At 47.2% G+C, this 21,924-nt stretch overlaps 1 gene segment (V, D, J or C); it reads right to left on the bottom strand.

Annotated features, from left to right (window-relative positions):
* Positions 1-735: 735 nt before the first annotated feature.
* LOC114021842 lies at positions 736-16,839 on the bottom strand. The segment is given in 3 exon segments: positions 736-787; positions 16,246-16,525; positions 16,757-16,839. Coding segments are annotated over 3 exon segments (366 nt in total).
* Positions 16,840-21,924: the final 5,085 nt, after the last annotated feature.

Raw genomic sequence — 21,924 nt, forward strand, 5'->3', positions numbered from 1 at the left:
CTCAAATAAATTGGTTAGTCTCTAAGGTGCCACAAGTACTCCTTTTCTTTTTGCGAATACAGACTAATATGGCTGCTACTCTGCAACCTATTCAAAGTATGTGGCTCATCAAGGGACACTTAACTCACAATGAACCATGGGAGATGCCCGTCTACACTGAGTGGACATTCCATCTGAAGGATAGGTAATGGCTTCCTGCAATGACTAAGCGAAATCGGGCATGCACAGGTGACTTGCCCATGTGACTCCAAACTCCCATCTTGTCATCTGTAATTTTCCACTAGCTGTGCTGAGAGCTTTGTTTGAAACGATTGGTTTCCCTCCTCATGGCAGAAGCTATAAAAGGCCCTGGAAACTCCTCCATTTTGCCTCTTTCCTGCTCAAGCCTCTGGACTAGAAACTTATACTAATGGGAGCATTCTAACCAAGGGACTGAGGACCTTCCAGTCATTTGGAAGCAACCAGAGACTTGACTTAAGCCAGCAGTTTATTCCATCCCTGCTATAAGCCTGAACCAAGAACATTGCATTTACTGTATGTATTTGATTCTTTTAACCAATTTTAACTCTCATCTTTCTTTCTTTCATCCATAAATAAACCTTTAGATTTTATATACTAAAGTATTGGCAACAGCATAATTTTGGGTAAGATCTAAGTTGTATATTGACCTGGGTGTGTGGCTGGTCCTTTGGGATCAGAAGAACCTGTTATTTGATGAAACTGGTTTTAAAGAACCGCTCATCTTTAAATCTAGTGGTTTTTGATGGTGATATAAGGACTGGAATATCTAAGGAAACTGCTTTTGTGACTTTTTGTTAGCCAGTGTGGTGAAACAGGAGTTTATTTTTGTTGCTGGTTTGGTGTATATCGGGGGAGAATAACCTCCAGTTTGGGGGTATATCTGCCTTATTTCTCAGCAGTTTGTCTTCTATTTGGTATTCTCAGTGGTGTCCCACAAGGCCGGGTTACAGGGAGTGTGTATGCATGGTTGTTACATTTATTACTGTATTACAGACAGCGGAATCCAATGGTTCCAATGAGGGTCAGGTCCCTGATGTGCTTGGTGCTGTACAACCAGAGAGGAACACACAGTCCCTGCCCTGAGGAGTTTACACACTAAGGATCTGATCCTGCCAACCCCTGCAGACATATGTAACTTTACTGCTGTGAGCAGTTCCATGGACATCAATGGGAGAAGTCCTGTGAATGATGTGATGCATGTGGGAAGGGTTTGCAGGTCTAGGTCTACTTAGTGACCAAAGGAAACAAGTGGAAATTAATATAGGAGAGTAGTAGGAGAGAGAAGCCAAAGATAACAGTGAACAGATCATGCAGTTACACAGGCTAGCAAGCACAGCAAACTCTGCGTAGGACAGGGAGGTTTTTGCATTGGCCTGTGTTAGTGGGAGAGGCCAGTCATTGTACAGCTCTACAGTGATATTCTCCAGCATCATCAGCTTCCACCCTGCTGACAGTGAGAGTGTAAGCAGTGAGTCTATTGTCAGCACAACTGCCACTGAAGCAGGCTGGGAGCCTAGAGGCCAGGCTAACAGGATTATGAATGAGAAGTTCAGGAGCTTGTCCTGGTTGCTTTTGGTACCAAGCTAAGTTGTTGCTAGTGCTCACCGTGGCTTTGCGGTTGATAATGGCTGTGTCTCTTGGAAACACTGACAGGGATTCTGTTGAATCGGCACTTTCTGCCCATTGGAATCTGGATATAGAAAAAAGAGAGGCAGAGGGTAAGCAGGATGATGGCATCACAGTTATTCAAAGATTTACGCTGAAACACAGTTTAAGTTTCAGTTGAAGAGTGGAAATTAACTTACAATACAATAGATTTAATACATCAATGCAATGATCCTTACATTTGTATTATTTCTTACCTTGAAGCCAGAAATCAAATAGCATCCAGAGAAGAGGAGTTTGTGAGATCATCTTGCTTGTCTGTGACTGGCAGTGCTTGTCAGTGAGTGCACAGTGGAAATCAGCACATTTGTAAATGCTCAGAAAGGGGAAAGGCACTTGTGTGAATATGCAAAAGGGTCAAAACCTGGAAGTCACCAGGATTATAGCCCCAGGAAAGCTGATGTGAAATCTTTGGCTTGTCTGTTTCATGCAGCGGTTACTTGAAAGAACTATTCATAGATACTCACTATTCTAGTGTTCAAGTGCCCAGACTGAGGCTTACCTGGCATAAAGTGATTACGGTGGTAGATTTATTATTTAACAGGGAAACTCTTCAATGGGTAGCAGCGCAGGCTGCAGTTGTCCATTCATTTCCCAATATCCCTGTGTTTAAACTCAAGCCCATCTATAACAATGTAGTGAATTAGGGCCAAGTCGTGAGCCTTTTACTCACGTGGGGAACTGTTCATCTCATAGGTAATCCCATGTATGTCTTTGGGACTGCTCAAGTCAGTAAGGGTTTAGCTGTGGGGATAAGGGACTCCCAGTCCGGCCTTATAGATATTTTAAAAATTGGTGCTCAGGGAAGCCCAGTCACTCATTCATTCTCCTTCCTCTTTAGTCAGCTTGTACCAATGAATCCTTCGGAGTCCAACTGGCCTGTTTGGCCTGAAATCTCCAGCTCTGGAGCGTTGTGTCATAATACTGCCACCTACTGGCCAATGGCAGAGTTGTCCACAGAAGTTAGTGCGAGAACACCATGCCAAAGCAGATGTCGCGGTGTTCCCTGGCGAGTGCGGTGCCACACGGCCTGACGCTTCTTTGCCTTCTCGTATCTGTGTCCCCACTTAGCCCCCCCAGTCACATGTTCCAAGCTGTGATTGATGTTGTGGAGCCAGTTTTCAAACGTGAGGCCTTTCAGACTGTGGCATTATGGCCAGTGGTGGGCTGGAGCCGGTTCCCACCGGTTCGCTAGAACCGGTTGTTCAGTTTAGAAGTCCTTTGAGAACCGGTTGTTTCGTGTAGAACCGGTTGTTCTGTGAGGGACAACCGGTTCTAAAAGGGCTTCTAAATTTAACCGGCCCAAAGTGGCGCCTTAGGCACCGACTCCAAGGGTGCTCCAGCCCTGGAGCACCCAAGGGGAAAATTTGGTGGGTGCAGAGCACCCACTGGCAGCTCCCCTCCCCACCCCGGCCCCAGCTCACCTCTGCTCCGTCTCCACCTCCTCTGATCGCGCTGCCCCGCTCTGCTTCTCCACCCCCCACCCCAGTCTTCCCGTGAATCAGCTGTTCGCACGGGAAGCTGGGGCGGGCTGAGAAGCAGGCCGCGGCTTCCCGCTCAGGCCCAGGGAGGCAGAGATGAGCTCAGGTGCGGGGGGGCGAGAGGGCGTGAGGAGGGCCACCCGCGCCGCAGCAGGTAACCTGGGGGGGGGGGGGGGGGGGGCGCAGGGGAACCGCTCCCCGCCCCAGCTCACCTCCGCCACCCTCGGCCTGAATGTGAAGCCACCGCCTGCTTCTCAACCCTCCCTGGCTTCCTGCCGAACAGCTGATTCACGGGAAGCCGGGGCGTGGAGAAGCAGAGTGGGGCGGTGCGTTCAGGGGAGGAGGCAGAGCGGAGCTGAGCTGGAGCCGGGCGTGGGGCGGGGAGCTCCCAGTGGGGGCTCTGCACCCACCAAATTTTCCCCGTGGGGGCTCCAGCCCCGGAGCACCCAGGGAGTCGGCGCCTAAGGTGCCACTTTTGATGTGATCAGTGGGGGAGCGGCCACTCCCCCCCCCAGCTATACTCCCCCGCCCCTAGGAGCCAGAGGAACCTGCTGGATGCTTCCTGGGAGCTGCCCCAGGTAAGCATCTCCGGGACTCCCCACCTCGCCCCCCAGCAGGTACCTCTGGCTCTTAGGGGTGGGGTGAGCACCCATTACGGTGGCCCACGAGACCCTTCTGCCCGGTTCTGGGGGCAGTCAGGGGATAGGGGATGGGGGTGCATGGGGCTGGGGGGGGGGCTGTCAAGGAATGCGGGGGGGTTGGATGGGGCAGGCGTCCTGGGGGGCGGGGGTGGGCAACGACCCTCTCATGGGCTGAGGAGGGAACCCGTTGTTAAGATTTTGGCAGCTCATCACTGAGTATGGCCAGGCCAGGCAATATTTACACCACGGGCGGAGTTCAGGCTAGGGCAGCATTTGTATCCTCTGTGTGATCACTGTAACCCTGAGTTATCATCTGATCAGACACCAGGAGACCGGTGTAGTGTACAGATAGCACATGGGCCCTTATTAAGGAAGGATGGATTTGTTATTAAGTTACTAGGCTGTTTTAGAAATCTGGGTTCAGTTCCTGGCTCTGCCATAGTCTTCCTGGGTGACCCTGGACAGGTCACTTAATCTCGCTGTTTCTCAGTTCCCCATTTGTTACCTGGGGAACCCAGGCCACCCGATAAATAGTTTGCTACTTTAAGTGTAAAGACCATCATACAGATCCCGCCCCCGTGCTCCGGGATCAGGTCCCCCAGTAGTGCAATGTCAGTGCACAGTATAGTTGAGGAAGCAGCATCCTGGAATGTTTCAAGCACTGTTGCTCATGCTGGCATGTAGCCATGACATCTTTCAAGAGCACAGAGATTGGGACTCAGGGACTGGGCTCTCCCTGCCTCTTTCACACAGCACCAGACTCACTAACAGCCCCCAGAACCAAGAAGTCAGTTGCAAATCAAGGGCCAGATTTATCAGGGCACTTTGGCTGCTCTGATTATGCAAACTGGTTGGTTGCTCTTCCTGCTATGAGATGCAAGTAAATGCCCTCTGCTATCAGGACTGCAGAGCTTTCTAGATAATATGTTGTTGCTCAGACAGAAGTTCTGGGCTTGATGCAGAATGTATCGGCTATGGTCTATAGCTAATATTATTCAGGAGGTCAGACTAGATGATCAGGATAGTTGCTTCTGGCCTTAAAAACGTATGAACCTAAGTAAAACAAAGTGAAGAAGTAAGGTTGATATTGCATATCTGCCCATCATTTCTAATGTTGTATAGTGGCACTGTCTGTGGGTTTGTTCTAGTGTTCATGTACGAAATTTACACACACAGACCTACATCTCAGACAAAAACTACATTTAGAGTTAAGATTGGCAGGACTTGTCATTAATTTAAGAGTAATGACATTACAAGCTTGTTGTACTTAATCCAGACCCAAGCATGGACAGGCTCCCACGCATCTCATGTATGAAACCAGCATGTTTGAAACCAGCATGTTTGACATGCTGTTTGACATGCCCCATTTCATAGCATAGGGGCATAGCGAGCAGATCGAGGGACGTGATCGTTCCCCTCTATTCGACACTGGTGAGGCCTCATCTGGAGTACTGTGTCCAGTTTTGGGCCCCACACTACAGGAAGGATGTGGATAAATTGGAGAGAGTCCAGCGAAGGGCAACAAAAATGATTAGGGGTCTAGAGCACATGACTTATGAGGAGAGGCTGAGGGAGCTGGGATTGTTTAGTTTGCAGAAGAGAAGAATGAGGGGGGATTTGATAGCTGCTTTCAACTACCTGAAAGAGGGTTCCAAAGAGGATGGCTCTAGACTGTTCTCAATGGTAGCAGATGACAGAACGAGGAGTAATGGTCTCAAGTTGCAATGGGGGAGGTTTAGATTGGATATTAGGAAAAACTTTTTCACTAAGAGGGTGGTGAAACACTGGAATGCGTTACCTAGGGAGGTGGTAGAATCTCCTTCCTTAGAGGTTTTTAAGGTCAGGCTTGACAAAGCCCTGGCTGGGATGATTTAACTGGGAATTGGTCCTGCTTCGAGCAGGGGGTTGGACTAGATGACCTTCTGGGGTCCCTTCCAACCCTGATATTCTATGATTCTATGATTCTGTTGGTACCAAGCAATGTAGTTGCTAATGCTTGCGCTGGCTTTGCATTTGATAGTGACGGTCTCTCCCACAGACACTGAGAGAGATTCTGGAGTCTGAGTCATCGATCTGTCCACTGGAACCTAGAGAGAGAGAATGAAAATTGGCAGTTTAGTAAATGGAAAATGACATTAACGTTGTTCAAAGCTTTACATTGAAACACCTGTAAACTGAACAGGAAAAGTGAACTAGAAAATATATATGGGACTGTATTTAAATAAATAACCCACGGCCGTTTTTCCTTATCGTTTGTCTCATTCCTTATTAACCCTTTTAACACTTGCCTGTTTCTTACCCTGAATCCAGAAGAGCAGCAGCCAGAGAAGGGGAGTCTTTGAGATCACCTTGCTTCTGTGTGGCTGGAAATGCTTGTCAGTGAAGCATGTAGTAGAAATGGAACCATTTATGTGTTCAGCAGCTCAGTGAAGGACCATCAGCCACGTGTGAATATGCAAAGAGAGCTAAATTATGTAAATGACCCGATCTTCATGCTAGGAAGGAGTTTTGAAATATCTGACCTGATGGTGTCAGTGTAGCGTAGCTGTTACTGGATGTCATGACTCTAATACAGTTGCATGATGCAGATGGTAAAGCAGCCAGAGTCAGCTTTCCAGGACACAGGCAGTAACAGCCATCTGATTAGTGATGAGTAACCAAGCCAGCTGCACCTTTAAACACAAGTAAGAAAAGCTAAAGTCATTCAGTCTTTTCTTGTGTGGGGTTTAAATCCAATCAGCAGAGCCTCTTTCATAGAATCACAGAATATCAGGGTTGGAAGGGATCTCAGGAGGTCACCTAGTTCAACCCCCTGCTCGAAGCAGGACCAATCCCCAATTAAATCATCCCAGCCAGGGCTTTGTCAAGCCTGACCTTAAAAACCTCAAAGGAAGGAGATTCCACCACTTCACTAGGTAACGCATTCCAGTGCTTCACCACCCTTCTAGTGAAAAAGTTTTTCCTAATATCCAACCTAAACCTCCCCCACTGCAATCTGAGACCATTACTCTTTGTTCTGTCACCTGCTACCACTGAGAACAGTCTAGATCCATCCTCTTTGGAACCCCCTTTCAGGTAGTTGAAAGCAGCTATCAAATCCCCCTTCATTCTTCTCTTCTGCCGATTAAACAATCCCAGTTCCCTCAGCCTCTCCTCATGTGTTCCAGCCCCCTAATCATTTTTGTTGCTCTCCGCTGGACGCTTTCCAATTTTTCCACATCTTTCTTGTAGTGTGGGGCCCAAAACTGGATGCAGTACTCCAGATGAGGCCTCACCAATGTCAAATAGAGGGGAATGATCACGTCCCTTGATCTGCTGGCAATGCCCCTACTTATACAGCCCAAAATGCCATTAGACTTCTTGGCAACAAGGGCACACTGTTGACTCATATCCAGCTTCTCGTTCACTGTAACCCCTACGTCCTTTTCTGCAGGACTGCTGCCTAGTCATCCTCCAGATCATTAATGAAGATATTGAACAAAACTGGCCCCAGGACAGACTCTTGGGGCACTCCGCTTGATACCGGCTGTGTCAAGGTTCCTCCCCCACTCTGAACTCTAGGGTACAGATGTGGGGACCTGCATGAAAAACCTCCTAAGCTTATCTTTACCAGCTTAGGTCAAAACTTCCCCAAGGTACAAAATATTCCACCCTTTGTCCTTGGATTGGCCGCTACCACCACCAAACAAATACTGGTTACTGGGGAAGAGCTGTTTGGACACGTCTTTCCCCCCAAAATACTTCCCAAAACCTTGCACCCCCACTTCCTGGACAAGGCTTGGTAAAAAAGCCTCACCAATTTGCCTAGGTGACTACAGACCCAGACCCTTGGATCCTAAGAACAATGAACAATCCTCCTAACACTTGCACCCTCCCTTTCCTGGGAAATGTTGGATAAAAAGCCTCACCAATTTGCATAGGTGACCACAGACCCAAACCCTTGGATCTGAGAACAATGAAAAAGCATTCAGTTTTCTTACTGTCAAGAAGACTTTTAATAAAAATAGAAGTAATTAGAAATAAGAAATCCCCCCTGTAAAATCAGGATGGTAGATACCTTACAGGGTAATTAGATTCAAAACATAGAGAACCCCTCTAGGCAAAACCTTAAGTTACAAAAAGATACACAGACAGAAATAGTTATTCTATTCAGCACAATTCTTTTCTCAGCCATTTAAAGAAATCATAATCTAACACGTACCTAGCTAGATTACTTACTAAAAGTTCTAAGGCTTCATTCCTGGTCTATCTCCCGCAAAGACAGAATATAGACAGACACATACCCTTTGTTTCTCTCCCTCCTCCCAGCTTTTGAAAGTATCTTGTCTCCTCATTGGTCATTTTGGTCAGGTGCCAGCGAGGTTACCTTTAGCTTCTTAACCCTTTACAGGTGAGAGGAGATTTCCTCTGGCCAGGAGGGATTTTAAAGGGGTTTACCCTTCCCTTTATATTTATGACAGCTGCCAACTAGACATGGAGCCATTAATCACTACCCATTGAGCCCGACGGTCTAGCCAGCTTTCTATCCACCTTATAGTCCATTCATCCAGCCCATACTTCTTTAACTTGCTGGCAAGACAACTGTGGGAGACTGTGTCAAAAGCTTTGAAAGTCAAGGAATAACACGTCCACCGCTTTCCCCTTTCCGGTCATTCATTTTCTAATACTTTTTCACTGTACTCATACAGCCAGGCTTCCAAGGAAGCAGCAGTGCCTGTAGCTGAATGATCCTCTGCACCAGTACCGGTAGCTTTTTTCACCCCTAGGACAATGGCTGTTCTCAAAGGCTTCGTGGGCGCGCACAGGCAGGTTGGCATGAGGCCTGGGAAGAGCTCACCCAAGGTCTGAGCATGCTCAGATTGGGATGCATGAGCAGCACAGAGAGGTTGACAAGTGGCGTCAGTGTGCCAGGCTCTTACGCTGCCTCCTGTGTCTGTGTCCTACACCTACTACCTCCATGGCATGGTAGGTACCCAAGCCTGAGAGCTACGGGGGTGTTGTGTGAGCAGAGCAGGGGAGCCTCCAGCCCTCCTTCCGTTGCTGTTCTCTGGCAAAGCCCCTGGGGATGCACGTGTGGAGCTGTGGGTGGGACTGAGCCACTTGTTGGAATGAACCATTGGATGGCCACTCGAGCACAGCAGTAGGGCTATAATACACCAGATTCCTCTCCTGAGTCCTGTGCACTGAACCCGCCAGGGTCTCCTGAGAGGGCAGTTTTCAGTAGCGATGCATCACTGGGGCTGCACAGGCTGGGCACCAATGCCCCACCCCCCGCTGTCACTTTGACTTACCCCCATTAACCCCAACTGGTCGTCACTCCGGTGTGCCCATTGCTGGTCCTCACACTAGAGTAATCCGTGCCAGCTGTGCCATGGGAAAGGCAGAAGGATGCAGCATATTGGCCGAGTCTAGAGGTGTCTGGTCAGTGGGGAGCTGACGCCCTGAAGGGGTTGGGGGCCCAGCCTAGGTCTGACAGACTCCACAAGGGGGTCCGGGCAGCTCAGGTTCACCTGGGAGTAGTTGACTCACTGAGTAACTGGGAGGCAGTTAATTAGGCAAGGAAGCACCAGGAGAAAGCACTGAGGAGGAAGGCAGAAGGATTGCAGGAGAGGCTCCCTCCAGCAGGCTGGTGAGAAGCTCCAGAGAGAGCCACACTCTGAAAAGGGAGAAGCAGGGCCAGGGGCTGGGGAAGACTCTAGAGGTATAGCTCAGGAAACAGCAAGCAACTGAGAGACTGGCTCTGCCTGTTCCAAACAAGGGCCCTGAGATGGAGCCCAGTGGAGCAGACGGGCCTGGGTTCCCCTACCTACCCCAGCCAGGAACATTTAGAGAAGCAGCTCCTAAACCCAGGAGAACTAGGGCTGGTTAGTTCCTGCTAGTGCCATCGTGCCACAGAATTTCCACCTCCCTGTTCTCCTTACGGGACACAGAGACTATCAAGGACCTGGCCTGGAGGATTCGGGACTTGACAATGTAGAGTTTGGTGTGGTGGCATAAGGGTGGGACAAAGCCAGGTTGGTGTAACTCCCCATCCTGCTGCAAGGGGATGCTAACAGATGAAGACCCCACATTACATGTTGTTAGGGGGCTTATTCCCTCACCCACTTACTTTCCTGGTCCTTCTCGCATGAACAGAGAGCAACAATACCCGAAGTCCAAAGGTGCAAACAATTCGATGTTTATTGGGGTGAACTTCCAGCAAGTATGGTGCCAGTTTCCTTCCTTAGTGTCCCCCTTCCCAGCTCTGACACCACAGAGCCTTACACCTGTGCCCCTGTTCCCATTTCCCCCTTTAGCAAAACATGATTCTAATCCCCCCACCCCGGCGCACACACTTCCTGATTGACTGCAGACTGTATAGTAAAACTTGAGTTCTGCTTAGCTAACCAGTCCTAACATATTGTAACATGATTATGTAACCAGTTATATTCCACCACCTTAATTAGTTTACACCCAGCAAAATTAACTATACAGCAGACACAAACAATCACAGAACCAGACAGAGATTATACAGACAAACAATAGCAAAGTGGGAACTATAATGACAAAACAACCCAGAAGTGAGGATTTCACATCCCAGCTATTGATACGTGAGTTCTTGCCAGACAGGATGCTATCAAACTAAGCTTCCTTTTACATTTTCTAGGCACTTCCCTTTCTCTGGAGGTGATAGGACAGGATTGTATTCCTAACAGCCCATAGCACCTTATTTCAATGTGACTAGTTTGGAATGTGAGGAGGTGACCGGTCCCTTCCCAGCTTATGGCTGCCTCTGCTGCTTTGCCAAAGGCCTTAGCCTAAGAACAGGGCCTCAGACTGTCACAGTAAGAGAAGGACCTTACACTGGCAGACAGTGATTTTGATTCTTTCTTTTATACCTCCATAATGTGCTAAGTGATAAGAATACACCTAAATTCTTAGAGTATAGGCCTTTACAGACAGGGCTGCATATCTATATCCTAACACATGTCCCTAATAGTTCTCCCTCCTTCAAGCTCAGTCCATTTAGTGCACATAGGTGAAGCCTTGTTACTGGATTGTGGGCCCCCTCAGTGAACTCCTGCCCACCCCCCCATCCCATCGTTACCCCCTCTCCCTTCCCCGACCTGTACAAACAACCCACAGACCCAGACATTGTCCTACATCCCCCTATTATCCCTCCCAGCTGCTGCCTTTTGGAGGGCAGGTTTAGCCAGCCAAGAAGCCACTGGAAAGCTGACAACTTCTCGATCAGCTCCTGCTGCTTTGTGCCTGCCAGTCCCAGTGTGAGCATGTGCACACCCAATGCCATTCTCCTGGCATTGAGGACCCCCCTTTGTGGCCACTCCAATGCCCTGCCCACTGGGGGATACGCTCTGCATTTACCCAGTCACTCCAAAAATCCTGTGTGTGTCTATTACCTGCTTGTGCCTCAGGGTTCATGTGCATTTGGGGATTTGCTCCCCCAGAGGCCTTTGAGAATCTGGATCACAAAATCTTACCATACTCTACAAGCAACCAGGTGCCTGATCTTAACACAGCCATTTAAAAAACCCTAGGTTTCTGAGACCTTCTCAATGGGTGTCACTGAGGATCTATGGAAATGAAAGGAAACCCTGAGGCCACAGTGGAAATGTATTTATAAGGGAAGTGCTGGATAACATTTTTCCAATGGGAGAGTTTTCATTTGGAAAATGCTGATTGGAGGAAATTGAAAAGTTCCCCGGAAATGTTTCCGTTGTCGAAATTTTCAACAGAAAATTATCAAAACGCTTTGTTCCGATAAGGTTGAAGCATTTCCTTTGGATAGGGGTGAAATGTTTTCTTTGGATTTTATTATTGGGACTTTTATATTATACCCTACAATTGGAGTCAAAGTTTTAAAAAATATGTTTCATACTTATCAAAATAAAAAGGGATTTTGATTTTTCCAAAATGAAACATTTTGGAATTTTCATTTCACAGGAAACCTTGATATTTCCAACAAAATGGGAATTCTGGTTTCAGAGAAGCTCTGTAAAATAGAATTAAGTCTGTTGATTATAAGAAGAAGCCGTGCTATTGTGAAAGATAGATAGGCTTAGCAGCTGTTCGGAATGATGTGTACTGAAACACAGATGAGTATCTGTGGTGCACTGGGATAAAGTAAGGATAAAAGAGGAAAAAATTGTAGTGGCCCTCAGGTCTCTGTACATACAAGGTGTTGGTCCTGCTTTGAGCAGCGGGTTGAACCAGATGACCTTCTGAGGTGTCTTCCAACACTAATCTTCTATGATTCTAAGTGTGTATATGATTATATAAACTCTTTGAGGCTTTTGGTGTTCTCCTTTTTACTGTGTGTTTAGATATAGAATAAGTTACCCTCTTCCTTCACGTTTGACAGAACATTTGAAAACCTCAGAGTTATATCTGCAGCAAACGGTAATTGAAATGCGCGCTGCAGAGAGCAGGGAGGTTTTTGTATTGGTCTGTATCACTGTGAGAGGCCAGCTGCTACTCTGCTGGCAGTAATAATCTCCAGCATCTTCAGCTTCTACGCTGCTGATTGTGAATGTGAAATCCGTGCCAGACCCACTGCCGCTGAACCGGGCTGGGACCCCCGACTGGAGGGTGCTTGCGTAGGCGATAAGAAGTTTGGGAGCTTGTCCAGGTTTCTGTTGGTACCAATGTAAGTAATTGCTAATGCTCGTACTGGCTTTGCAGTTGATGGAGACTCTCCCTCCCACTGGCACTGCCAGAGATTCTGGAGACTGAGTCATCACAATTTGCCCAGAGGAGTCTAGAGAAAGAGAAGATGGGTAGGGAATGAACAATGATACAGTGCTGGATATGATGAGTATTCAAACACTGAAACACAGTTTGAATTTGCCAGTGGCAATTTAAACTAAAATACAACACATCAAATATTAAGTAAATAAATCCAAGTGGCAACACTTTTTACGTTCAGTCACATGGATTATTAGGTTTTCAAATGCTTTATTTTTTAATTTTCTTACCCTGAATCCAGAGAACCAGGAGCCAGAGAAGGGGCGTGTGAGAGATCATCTTGCCAGACTGTGGTTGGAAAAGCTTGTTCATTAACTTGGGGTGGAAATTGAAACATTTATGTGTGCGCAGTGAGGAAACCTCACCCGTATGCAAAATGCATGTAAATGTGCTGCACATTAGTTTTGTGAAATTTCCTGCTGCTGTTAGATGCTCGAAGGAGGTTGTGTATTTCTAGGGTTCAGGGGCTAATCTACTCAGACCTCTCTGCAGATTTCACATGTACAATCTGCTATGGCCACCTGACGTGGCAGGACTGGCCATGGCACCAGGGCTGGCTGGAGTGTGGCAGTAAGAGAGCAGGTCAACAGTGGTCTCTATGAGCCAGGTTCTTGTGCCTCCACTCTGTGGTGTCTTCCTCTCGTATCATATCAAACATCTGTTTAAACAAAGCTCTGAATTGTAGTATGATGAGCGGAAACAGAGAAAGCGGGTCTGGTTTGAGGAGGAACTGTTTTTGGTAAGACCGGGGGCTCGGGAAGGAAGCAGAGGCCAGGCTGCTAAGGGACAAACTCCAGCGCTTCCGCATGCGTGTTTTTCAAAGTTCTCTTTCCCACAGTTGTCTGCCTGTTGCGTCATTTATTGCTGGTGAACATCAATAGTCGGGGATCCTGTTTTGTGTTCAGAGACTTAGAGTTCACCTCACCTCACTGAATAATGCATGCTTTCTAAGTGCCTCCCGTTCTCCTGCCTACCCACTGTTACCCAGAGATATTGTCGCAATATGGCACAAAACTATCCTCTGATCCAGAAAGAGCAATTCTAGCCGAAGTCCTGTCTCTGGCCAGTATGTATCTTCCCAGCAGTTGTCCTGTCAGATGGCATATTCACTCCTGGAGCTGCCGTACTGGGCAGAGAGAGCTCTGTTTTTCTCAGAATATTATTGTCCATTTGGTATGAATGGGATGTGTGTCAGCTGCTGTGCTGAGTGTTTTGAGTGATAAGAAAATTCCTACAGAGCATGAGTTGATGCTGGGATCTAGCTCTCTGATTTTTTAGCAGGCAATCGTCATTGATTGTTTAAAGGGAAAGTTATGTGCATGACAGAATGGAAGTCCTGTGTAATCAGTAAGGGGTCAGAATTTTTGCTGGTAATTGTGAGAGTTCTTTTTTGTCAGGTAGTTAAAAGTGATATTTCACAACCAGAATGTTATTGCCCAGGGGTGGACAGTACAGGTATCCCCAGTGACTGACCTGCATTGACCCATTATTGACCTCAGACTTTCACCAGCAGAAGAGAGAAAGAACCTTGGGGCAGATCCATTCAGCTTTGACGGAGACCAAACAGAATCTCTCTCTTTCTCTCTGAATCCCTCACAGCATCAGTGCCATCGGCATTACTGCAGAAGGGGAACAGGAGTATGACAATACTAATGGTCTTAGGAATGAGAGCAAATCAAGCTGTCCGAACCCCAAGTGCTTCCGGAGCAGCCTCTTGTCTCACCAGACACTCATAGTGTGACATTAACTCAGGAGGACAACATTAAACTAACACCATTCTGTTAATGAAATCTCCATTCCAGTTGTGCTGTCTTTCTATTGCCATCCAGTGGCCAATGCCAGAGTTGTCCACAGAATTTAATTCATGAAAAGACTGCCCAAAAGCAGCTGTTAGCGTGAGACCCTGGGGAGTGCGGTACTGTAGAGTCTGCTGCATCCCTTGATTGTGAGGCGTGTCTTTCCTCTTAGTTCTCCAGTGGTACATTCTAATACGAAGTTGACACTTTGGGGGCCAATTTTCCACCACAGAGCCATGTTTCCAAACCTGACATGTTGATGCTCAATTTGTGATTTAGGCTTATGGAAGGGGAATTTATGCTCCTGTGTGTTGATCTGAGCACTAAGATGTACAGTTTGGGAGTCCCACCGAGGCCCCATTGTTTGAAAATGGGGGCTCCTGATTGGGCCAGGCCGTATCTGGAACAATCTGGCCCTAGGCCTTGTACATTCTTTTTGTGTTTGTGTGTGAGGCCCCAGTCACAGCTGCAGCCCCTCTGAGGGGAAAGAGGAACCAGTGTTTAAAAGAGTCACAGGGCAGCCTCTCCGAAGAACACTTCACACTCAGCCTGGCTCAGTCTTGTCCCCTTACTTCAACTACAGCAGAGCTGATAGGGTGGGATGATGGGAGTCCTACCGGACAGGGGTGTGTCAATAACTGTAAGATGTTTGTGAGCCCTGATTGGCTGAGACAATTCCATTTCAGCAAAATAGGGTAGAATTATAATGATCCTAATAATTTCCAATATAATCTGGCTCTGGTTCAGGCTGATTATTAGGCAGAGTGGAGTCTTAAGATCACCATTTTAAAAAGATTTATTATCTGAAATCGAAGTACAATCAAACTGATCAATACTGACATTTTAATGGGAACATCACAGATATGGGGAAATATACAAAACCAGCAGAAATGGGCTGCACAAATAAAGGGATGACAAAAGTTACTTCACTGCTTGCACATAGAGAACTGAATGAAGAATGTCCGAGCTAGAGGTGATTTCCAGGTATAGAGGCTGTCATAAATATCAAGGGAAGGGTAAACCCCTTTAAATCCCTCCTGGCCAGAGGAAAAAACCCTTTTACCTGTAAAGGGTTAAGAAGCTAGGATAACCTCGCTGCACCTGACCAAAATGACCAGTGAGGAGACAAGATACTTTCAAAGCTGGAGGGGGGAGAAAGAAAGGTTCTCTCTGTCTGTGTGTTGCCTTTGCTGGGACGAGAGCAGTGAGGCCCCAATAGACATTCCTGGGTCACATCCTGCTCTTCTAAGATGCATGTATCAGCAACTTGAACACAATTCTTATCAGGAAGGACGTAGGGTCAAGCTGCCTCTCTATGGCACCCCCTCCTGCCTTGGTTAAGCTAAGCCTGCTGTAAAAGTTGAGTTGCTAACGTTGAAATGAAATGTTTTAATCCTAGTGAAAAAAAAAGTCATTTTGATTTTTCCAGAATAAATTTTGGATCTTTTCTTATGCAGGAAACTTTGAAATTTCCCATGGAAGGGGGATTCTGGTTTGCAACTAGTTCTCTGTATTAGAATTATTTCTGTTTGATGTAAAAAGGAGCCACTCAATTAAGAAAGTTACAAGGCATAATACCTGTTTGGAGCAATTTGTATTGATGTGTGTCTGATGCACTGGGATTCAAGAGTGGAGATAAGGCAGTGAAAACTATAATTAACCTCAGGTCTCTGTGCATTGAATATCTGTGTGATTGGGCAAACTCATTGGGTCTTTAGGAGTTCTCTTTTTTACTGTATGTTCCGAGATGTAATAAGTCACCCTCTTCTTTCACATTTGACAGAACACTTGAAAGGCAGAGAGTATTATCGTCCACAAACAGGAACTGCGTCGCATGCTGCAGAAAGCAGGGAGGTTTTTGTGCTGGTCTGTATCACTGTGTGATAGCTGCTATACTGCTGGCAGTAATAATCTCCAGCATCATCCGCTTCCACCCGGCTGATTGTAAAAGTGAAGTCTGTGCCAGACCCACTGCCACTGAACCGGTCTGGGATCCCAGAGGGACGAGTGGAAGCGCTGTAGATAAGGAGCTTAGGAGCCTGTCCTGATTTCTGTTGGTACCAGGCCATGTAGCTACTAACACTGGAACTGGCTTTGCAGTTGATGGTGACTCTGTCTCCTGGAGACACCAACAGGGATTCTGGAGTCTGAGTCAGCACAATCTGCCCGCTGGAGTCTGGATGGGAGAAAAACAGTTAAAAGAAAAAGAAATATAAAATGACTCAAACTTTGTAATTTTTAACTAACTACAAAGCTGTATCTATAAGTGACTATCTTGTATCCCTCCTTCAATAACATTGTAAATGCCATTGGGAATGATTGCTTGAAAAGGAAATTCTGAGCATTTGCCGCCTAGTAAAATATTATAACTTTCTTTTAAACTAATTTCCCCTGTTGTTGTTGTTACCCTGAATGCAGAGGACGAGGAGCCAGAGTAGCAGAGTCTGTGTGATCATCTTGATATGTCTCAAGTGACAAACACCAAGCTCAGAAGCACAAAGTGTGAAGGAGGCATGTTTATATCTGCTCTGAACAGCTGAGAACTGTCACTCGGGTGGAAATATGCAAAGCAGCATCTCTGTGTAAATGTCCATTCCCTCTGCCGACCCAGCGCCACGTACTCCCCTCAGTGTAGGGCAGGATAGAGCCAGAATAACAAGGGGAGCTTGCCTGTAAATTTACTGCCATTCAGTTTCAATAGAGTTATGAAATGTTCCTGCTTGGTTTATTTCCTGCTCCTCTCTTGTTACAATTATGTTTTGTGTTTCCAAGATTGCCATGTGCGTACACAGAAGTCTCTGCAGATCATCCATGTATCTTAGCATATCTGACATATCTCCCCCAGTTATTCCCTTGGGCTGTGCTGCCCGTGTCTAGGCACGAGCCTTCATTTTACCCCTATTCATATGGACACTCTTCAGCTGTCACATACTTCAGGTCCCCTTGCCCTTCTCAGACACAGCAGTGATCCCGACTGGCTGGCCTCCCAATCGGAGGAGACCCCCACGATGGTGACATTGTGAGGAATAATCACTATAAAAGTGCTAAATTACAGCCTCATGTCAGATGTACTGAGCACCTGCCTCTCAGATACAAGTGAAGAGATGCAGAGGGTGCTCAGAATCTTTGACAATCAGCCTCTGTGCCGTCTGGTGGAATCCTCAGCCCTGCATTAGACACCTGGCTCCCTATAACATGCATGGGGGCAAGATTTAGGTGCCTAAGGATGGGTCACAGAATCCAGCTCACTGAGCAGCAAGCGGCCTAAGCTAGCCAGTAGGAAATGATGAGGAAAGGGATGGGCCTCAGCCCTGCCCCTCAAAGGTAGTTAGACACCTAAATCTGTGCTGGCAGGAGGTGCCCATCTCTGCTTGCAATTCACAGCTGTCAACACCCATTCCTGGATTTGGGCACCTCAGCCAGGTCAGCCCTTTCTCCTGAAAAACCAGAGAGAGTCCGAATCATGGCTCACTCTATAATATCAAGAACCCTGTAGTTAAGACACTCACCTGGGATGTGGGAGACCTATTTTGAAATCCCTTCTCTGCCTGATTGGAAGGAGGGACTTGGGCCATAGGAAACCAAAGTTCAGGTGAGTTCCCTGAGCACCAAGCTATCGGGTATTGTGGGGCAGGTGTCCCTAAATCTCTCTTGTTGGAGCTGTCCACTTTGTGTAACTAATTAAAGAGGCATTGGAGCAGGACCTTGAACTTGGGTCTCCCCTGTTCCAGGTTGTGCCCTAACCAGTCTCTCTCTCTGGGCCAATGAATATTTAATTATTCACACAAGATGGAAGAGTGTCAACAGTCTCTTTTAAACAACTTTTTCAAGGCTGCAGAGACTGGCATTGTAGCTGGGAGCTATTGTGGATTTGACAGACGGCTCTGGGATGGTAGCTGTAAATTAAAGCAGACCCAGGGGCTGCTCTAACTTACATTGGGTGCTGAAGTAGCCCAGGCATGGGCAGAATCTTAACTTTTCCCCCTCCCTGTGGGCTGCATCTCTCAGGAACCACAGCACAGACTCTGCCCCCTCATGTTTATAGGCTGAAAAGAAGCGTAAACAAAATGACAGGAAACCATCTGGACGTGCTCAGATTGAAATGTCCTTCTGTGGAGCTTGGATATCTGCTGCTCTGCCTCTGGAGACCCAAGTGAAATGTAAAGCTGCCCTTCCCTCCTCTTCTCCTGGTTTTTCTTTCCCTCTTCCCCATCCCCTCCTTCACCCCTCCTTGCTTTCTCTCGGATGCCTGTTGTCTGGGAGCAGCATGGTGGCTCAGTGTTCATGGACTCTATTCTGCAATCCAGTGTTGCTTCTGGTCATCGACAAAGAGCTCGTCTTCCCTTCCTGTACCAATTTCTTCTTTAGCATCAATTGTGTCAAATGTGCCGCACTGTCACTTAACTGAATCCCCCACCCCGCCGCCCAAGGATTTAGCTTTGTGCTCTGAATTGTTAGACTCTCCTCCTCCTAGTGGTGATTCAGAGAAGGCGGCAAAAGCCTTTAGTTACCTCTCTTGGGCTGACGCTCATTGACCCTGCTGCAGGAGTAGCAGATTTTGTGTCGGGGAAGATGTTTTCATGAGCAAAGCTACAGAGTAGCCCAGGCAAGGTTTGTGTTGATCTGTATCACTGAGAGGGAGGTGGTAGCCTGGCTGACAACAGTATCTTGAGCTTCAACACTGTTGATTGTGAGGGTGAAATCAGTTCTCTCTCCACTTCCACTGAAACGGCTGTAGCCTCACTGGAGAGACACTGCCAAGAATCCTGGAGTGTGAATCATCACAATCTGTCCCCGGAGTCCGAATGTATGAAAACCTTACAATTAAATCAATACCTAGAGATCATCAATACTGCGAGCAATACAGAGAATGGAAATATTTCAATATGCATCTTTGCATGGCTGATTGTGAGTATCAGTTACAATCTTATAATCCATGAGGTGGTGTGGGAGAGGGTGATATAGAGCCTGAGTTCATCGTGCTTCCCGCAGTAATGATTTTGGTCAGATTTCCTCTTTGCTGTGGAGGGGAGGATGCCTTGGAAAGAACTGCTCTTGTAAGGAATAGGAGAAGAAACTTTCCGTGCAGCCTGGTTATCCCCTAACTGCTACTGAAGAGTTTCGTGTATCTGAAGCAGCAGGGACGGCCACTGTTGGAGAGTGATATTAGATTAGATGGACCAGAGCTCAGGTATAGCGATGGGTGTGTTCCTCCCCCTGCTGCCCTAGCACCCATATCCCCACTGACTTCACCTATGCTGGCAACACCGGGACCCAGAAATCATCCATCGATGGCGGCACGGCTGGAAGCTGCAGTGTACAAATGGCTCGGGTGTTTTTACCACCGTGTGATGTGACCCTGCTCTGGGGGCACTGGTGAGGAATTCTGGATTCCATTTTTGCCAGGACAGCCAGTATCAGCGAGTCCCAGCCCTGCGGAGGGGTTTGTGCTGGGAAAGGGGAGCTGCATCAGTGACTGTGCTAGATAAGCAGCTGAGTCCTATAGGAGCTTTTAGTCCGAGGTGTTTGGATTAGTCTACTGCAGTGGTCACTGTGGGTGCTTTATAAAGCGGGAGAACAGTTCTCTGTCCGTTTTCTCGGCTCAGTACAAAGGTGCTGGGATTGGAACCTGCTGTCAGGAGGAAGTTGGATGCAGCCCATAAGAGCAAATCCATGTTAGTGGTCGGGGAGCAATTGCTGAGTAAAGAGTGCTGAACCACAGGGTGGGAGGGAGGGAGCACCTGAAAGAACTAGAAATTCTGGAGTGAGGAGGGAGGGGACGCAAGTCTGACGCACCCAGGAGTCCCACTGCAAGGCAGTAGAAGCACCAACACCAGGAAACTGCACAGGAAGCATCTGAAATACTGTGAGTGAGAGTCTGAAGCTACACAGAGCAGGGAGGTTTTTGTGCTGGTCTGTATCACTGTGTGAGAGGGTAGCTGCTACCCTGCTGGCAGTAATAATCTCCAGCGTCATCCGCTTCCACCCGGCTGATTGTAAAAGTGAAGTCTGTGCCAGACCCACTGCCACTGAACCGGTCTGGGATCCCAGAGGGACGGGTGGAAGCGCTGTAGATAAGGCGCTTAGGAGCCTGTCCTGATTTCTGTTGGTACCAGGCCATCCAGCTGCTAACACTGGAACTGGCTTTGCAGTTGATGGTGACTCTGTCTCCTGGAGATACTGCCAGGGATTCTGGAGTCTGAGTCAGCACAATCTGCCCGCTGGAGTCTGGATGGGAGAAAAACAGTTAAAAGAAAAAGAAATATAAAATGACTCAAACTTTGTAATTTTTAACTAACTACAAAGCTGCATCTATAAGTGACTATCTTGTATCCCTCCTTCTATAACATTGTAAATGCCATTGGGAATGATTGCTTGAAAAGGAAATTCTGAGCATTTGCAGCCTGGTAAAATATTATAACTTTCTTTTAAACTAATTTCCCCTGTTGTTGTTGTTACCCTGAATGCAGAGGACGAGGAGCCAGAGTAGCAGAGTCTGTGTGATCATCTTGATATGTCTCGAGTGGCAAACACCAAGCTCAGAAGCACAAAGTGTGAAGGTGGCACATTTATATCTGCTCTGAACAGCTGAGAACTGTCACTCGGGTGGAAATATGCAAAGCAGCATCTCTGTGTAAATGTCCATTCCCTCTGCAGACCCAGGGCCACGTACACCCCTCAGTCTGGTAACGCATCTCCTATTCCTTGCAGTGAGGGACGCCCAGATGGGTCGGCGAGAGGATGGTCTCTCTAATCAATGGGCCCAGAGTGTTCTGTAGATTTTCCTGATGAAGGAGTCCAGGACTGTGCTCAGTTAGTTCCTAAGCTCAGCTGTATCCAGTGTCTTTGTCACTAGTCACTTCTAATGGCTATGGCTTATTTTAGATCCCGGTGTTCATTCAAAGAGCAGTTTCCTGTGTGGGTTGTTAGGAAGTTAGTGAATTAGTTCATCTCTTCACAGTGCTTTGAAAAATTACAGATCTGTTTAAGGGCTCAATATTGTTGTTTTCATGATATTATTGCCAGATTCCATGGTAACATCTGTCACTGAATATACATAGAGAATTAATTTGAAGAGTTAAATCTTGGTTGGTTGCAGTACTGCCCATGCCCTTCCTTCCTAAGCTCATTGAATGGGCCATTTACAGCTGTTTCCTCCAATTCCTCTCCTCCACCCCCATCAGATCTGCTTTCCACCTTTTCTACTCCACCAAAACTTCCTGGCCCAGTCTCCACGCCCATTCTTCTTGACTTCTTGGCTACATCTGACATTGTTGATCACACACATACACACTCTCTCTCTCTCTCACACACACACACATGTCAAAGTCTTCTGCTTCTTTGGTGCTCATGATGTCACCCTGTCCTGGTTCTCCTCCTGTCTCAGTTTTTGTTCTGACAGCATCTAGTTTGGTTGGTCATTGTCTTCCCCTCTCCCATTCTGCCAACAAAACCTGCAGGCTTTCTCGTTGTCCTATTCTTATACAAGGGGTGAGTGTTTCCACAGGGTGGAGAGGATGGAACCCCATCCTGAGTGAGGCCTCTGAGTATTAAGTGGAGGCTAAATACTAAATC

The sequence above is a fragment of the Chelonia mydas genome, chromosome 4, assembly GCF_015237465.2.
Source record: "Chelonia mydas isolate rCheMyd1 chromosome 4, rCheMyd1.pri.v2, whole genome shotgun sequence".
Taxonomy (NCBI): domain Eukaryota; kingdom Metazoa; phylum Chordata; order Testudines; family Cheloniidae; genus Chelonia; species Chelonia mydas.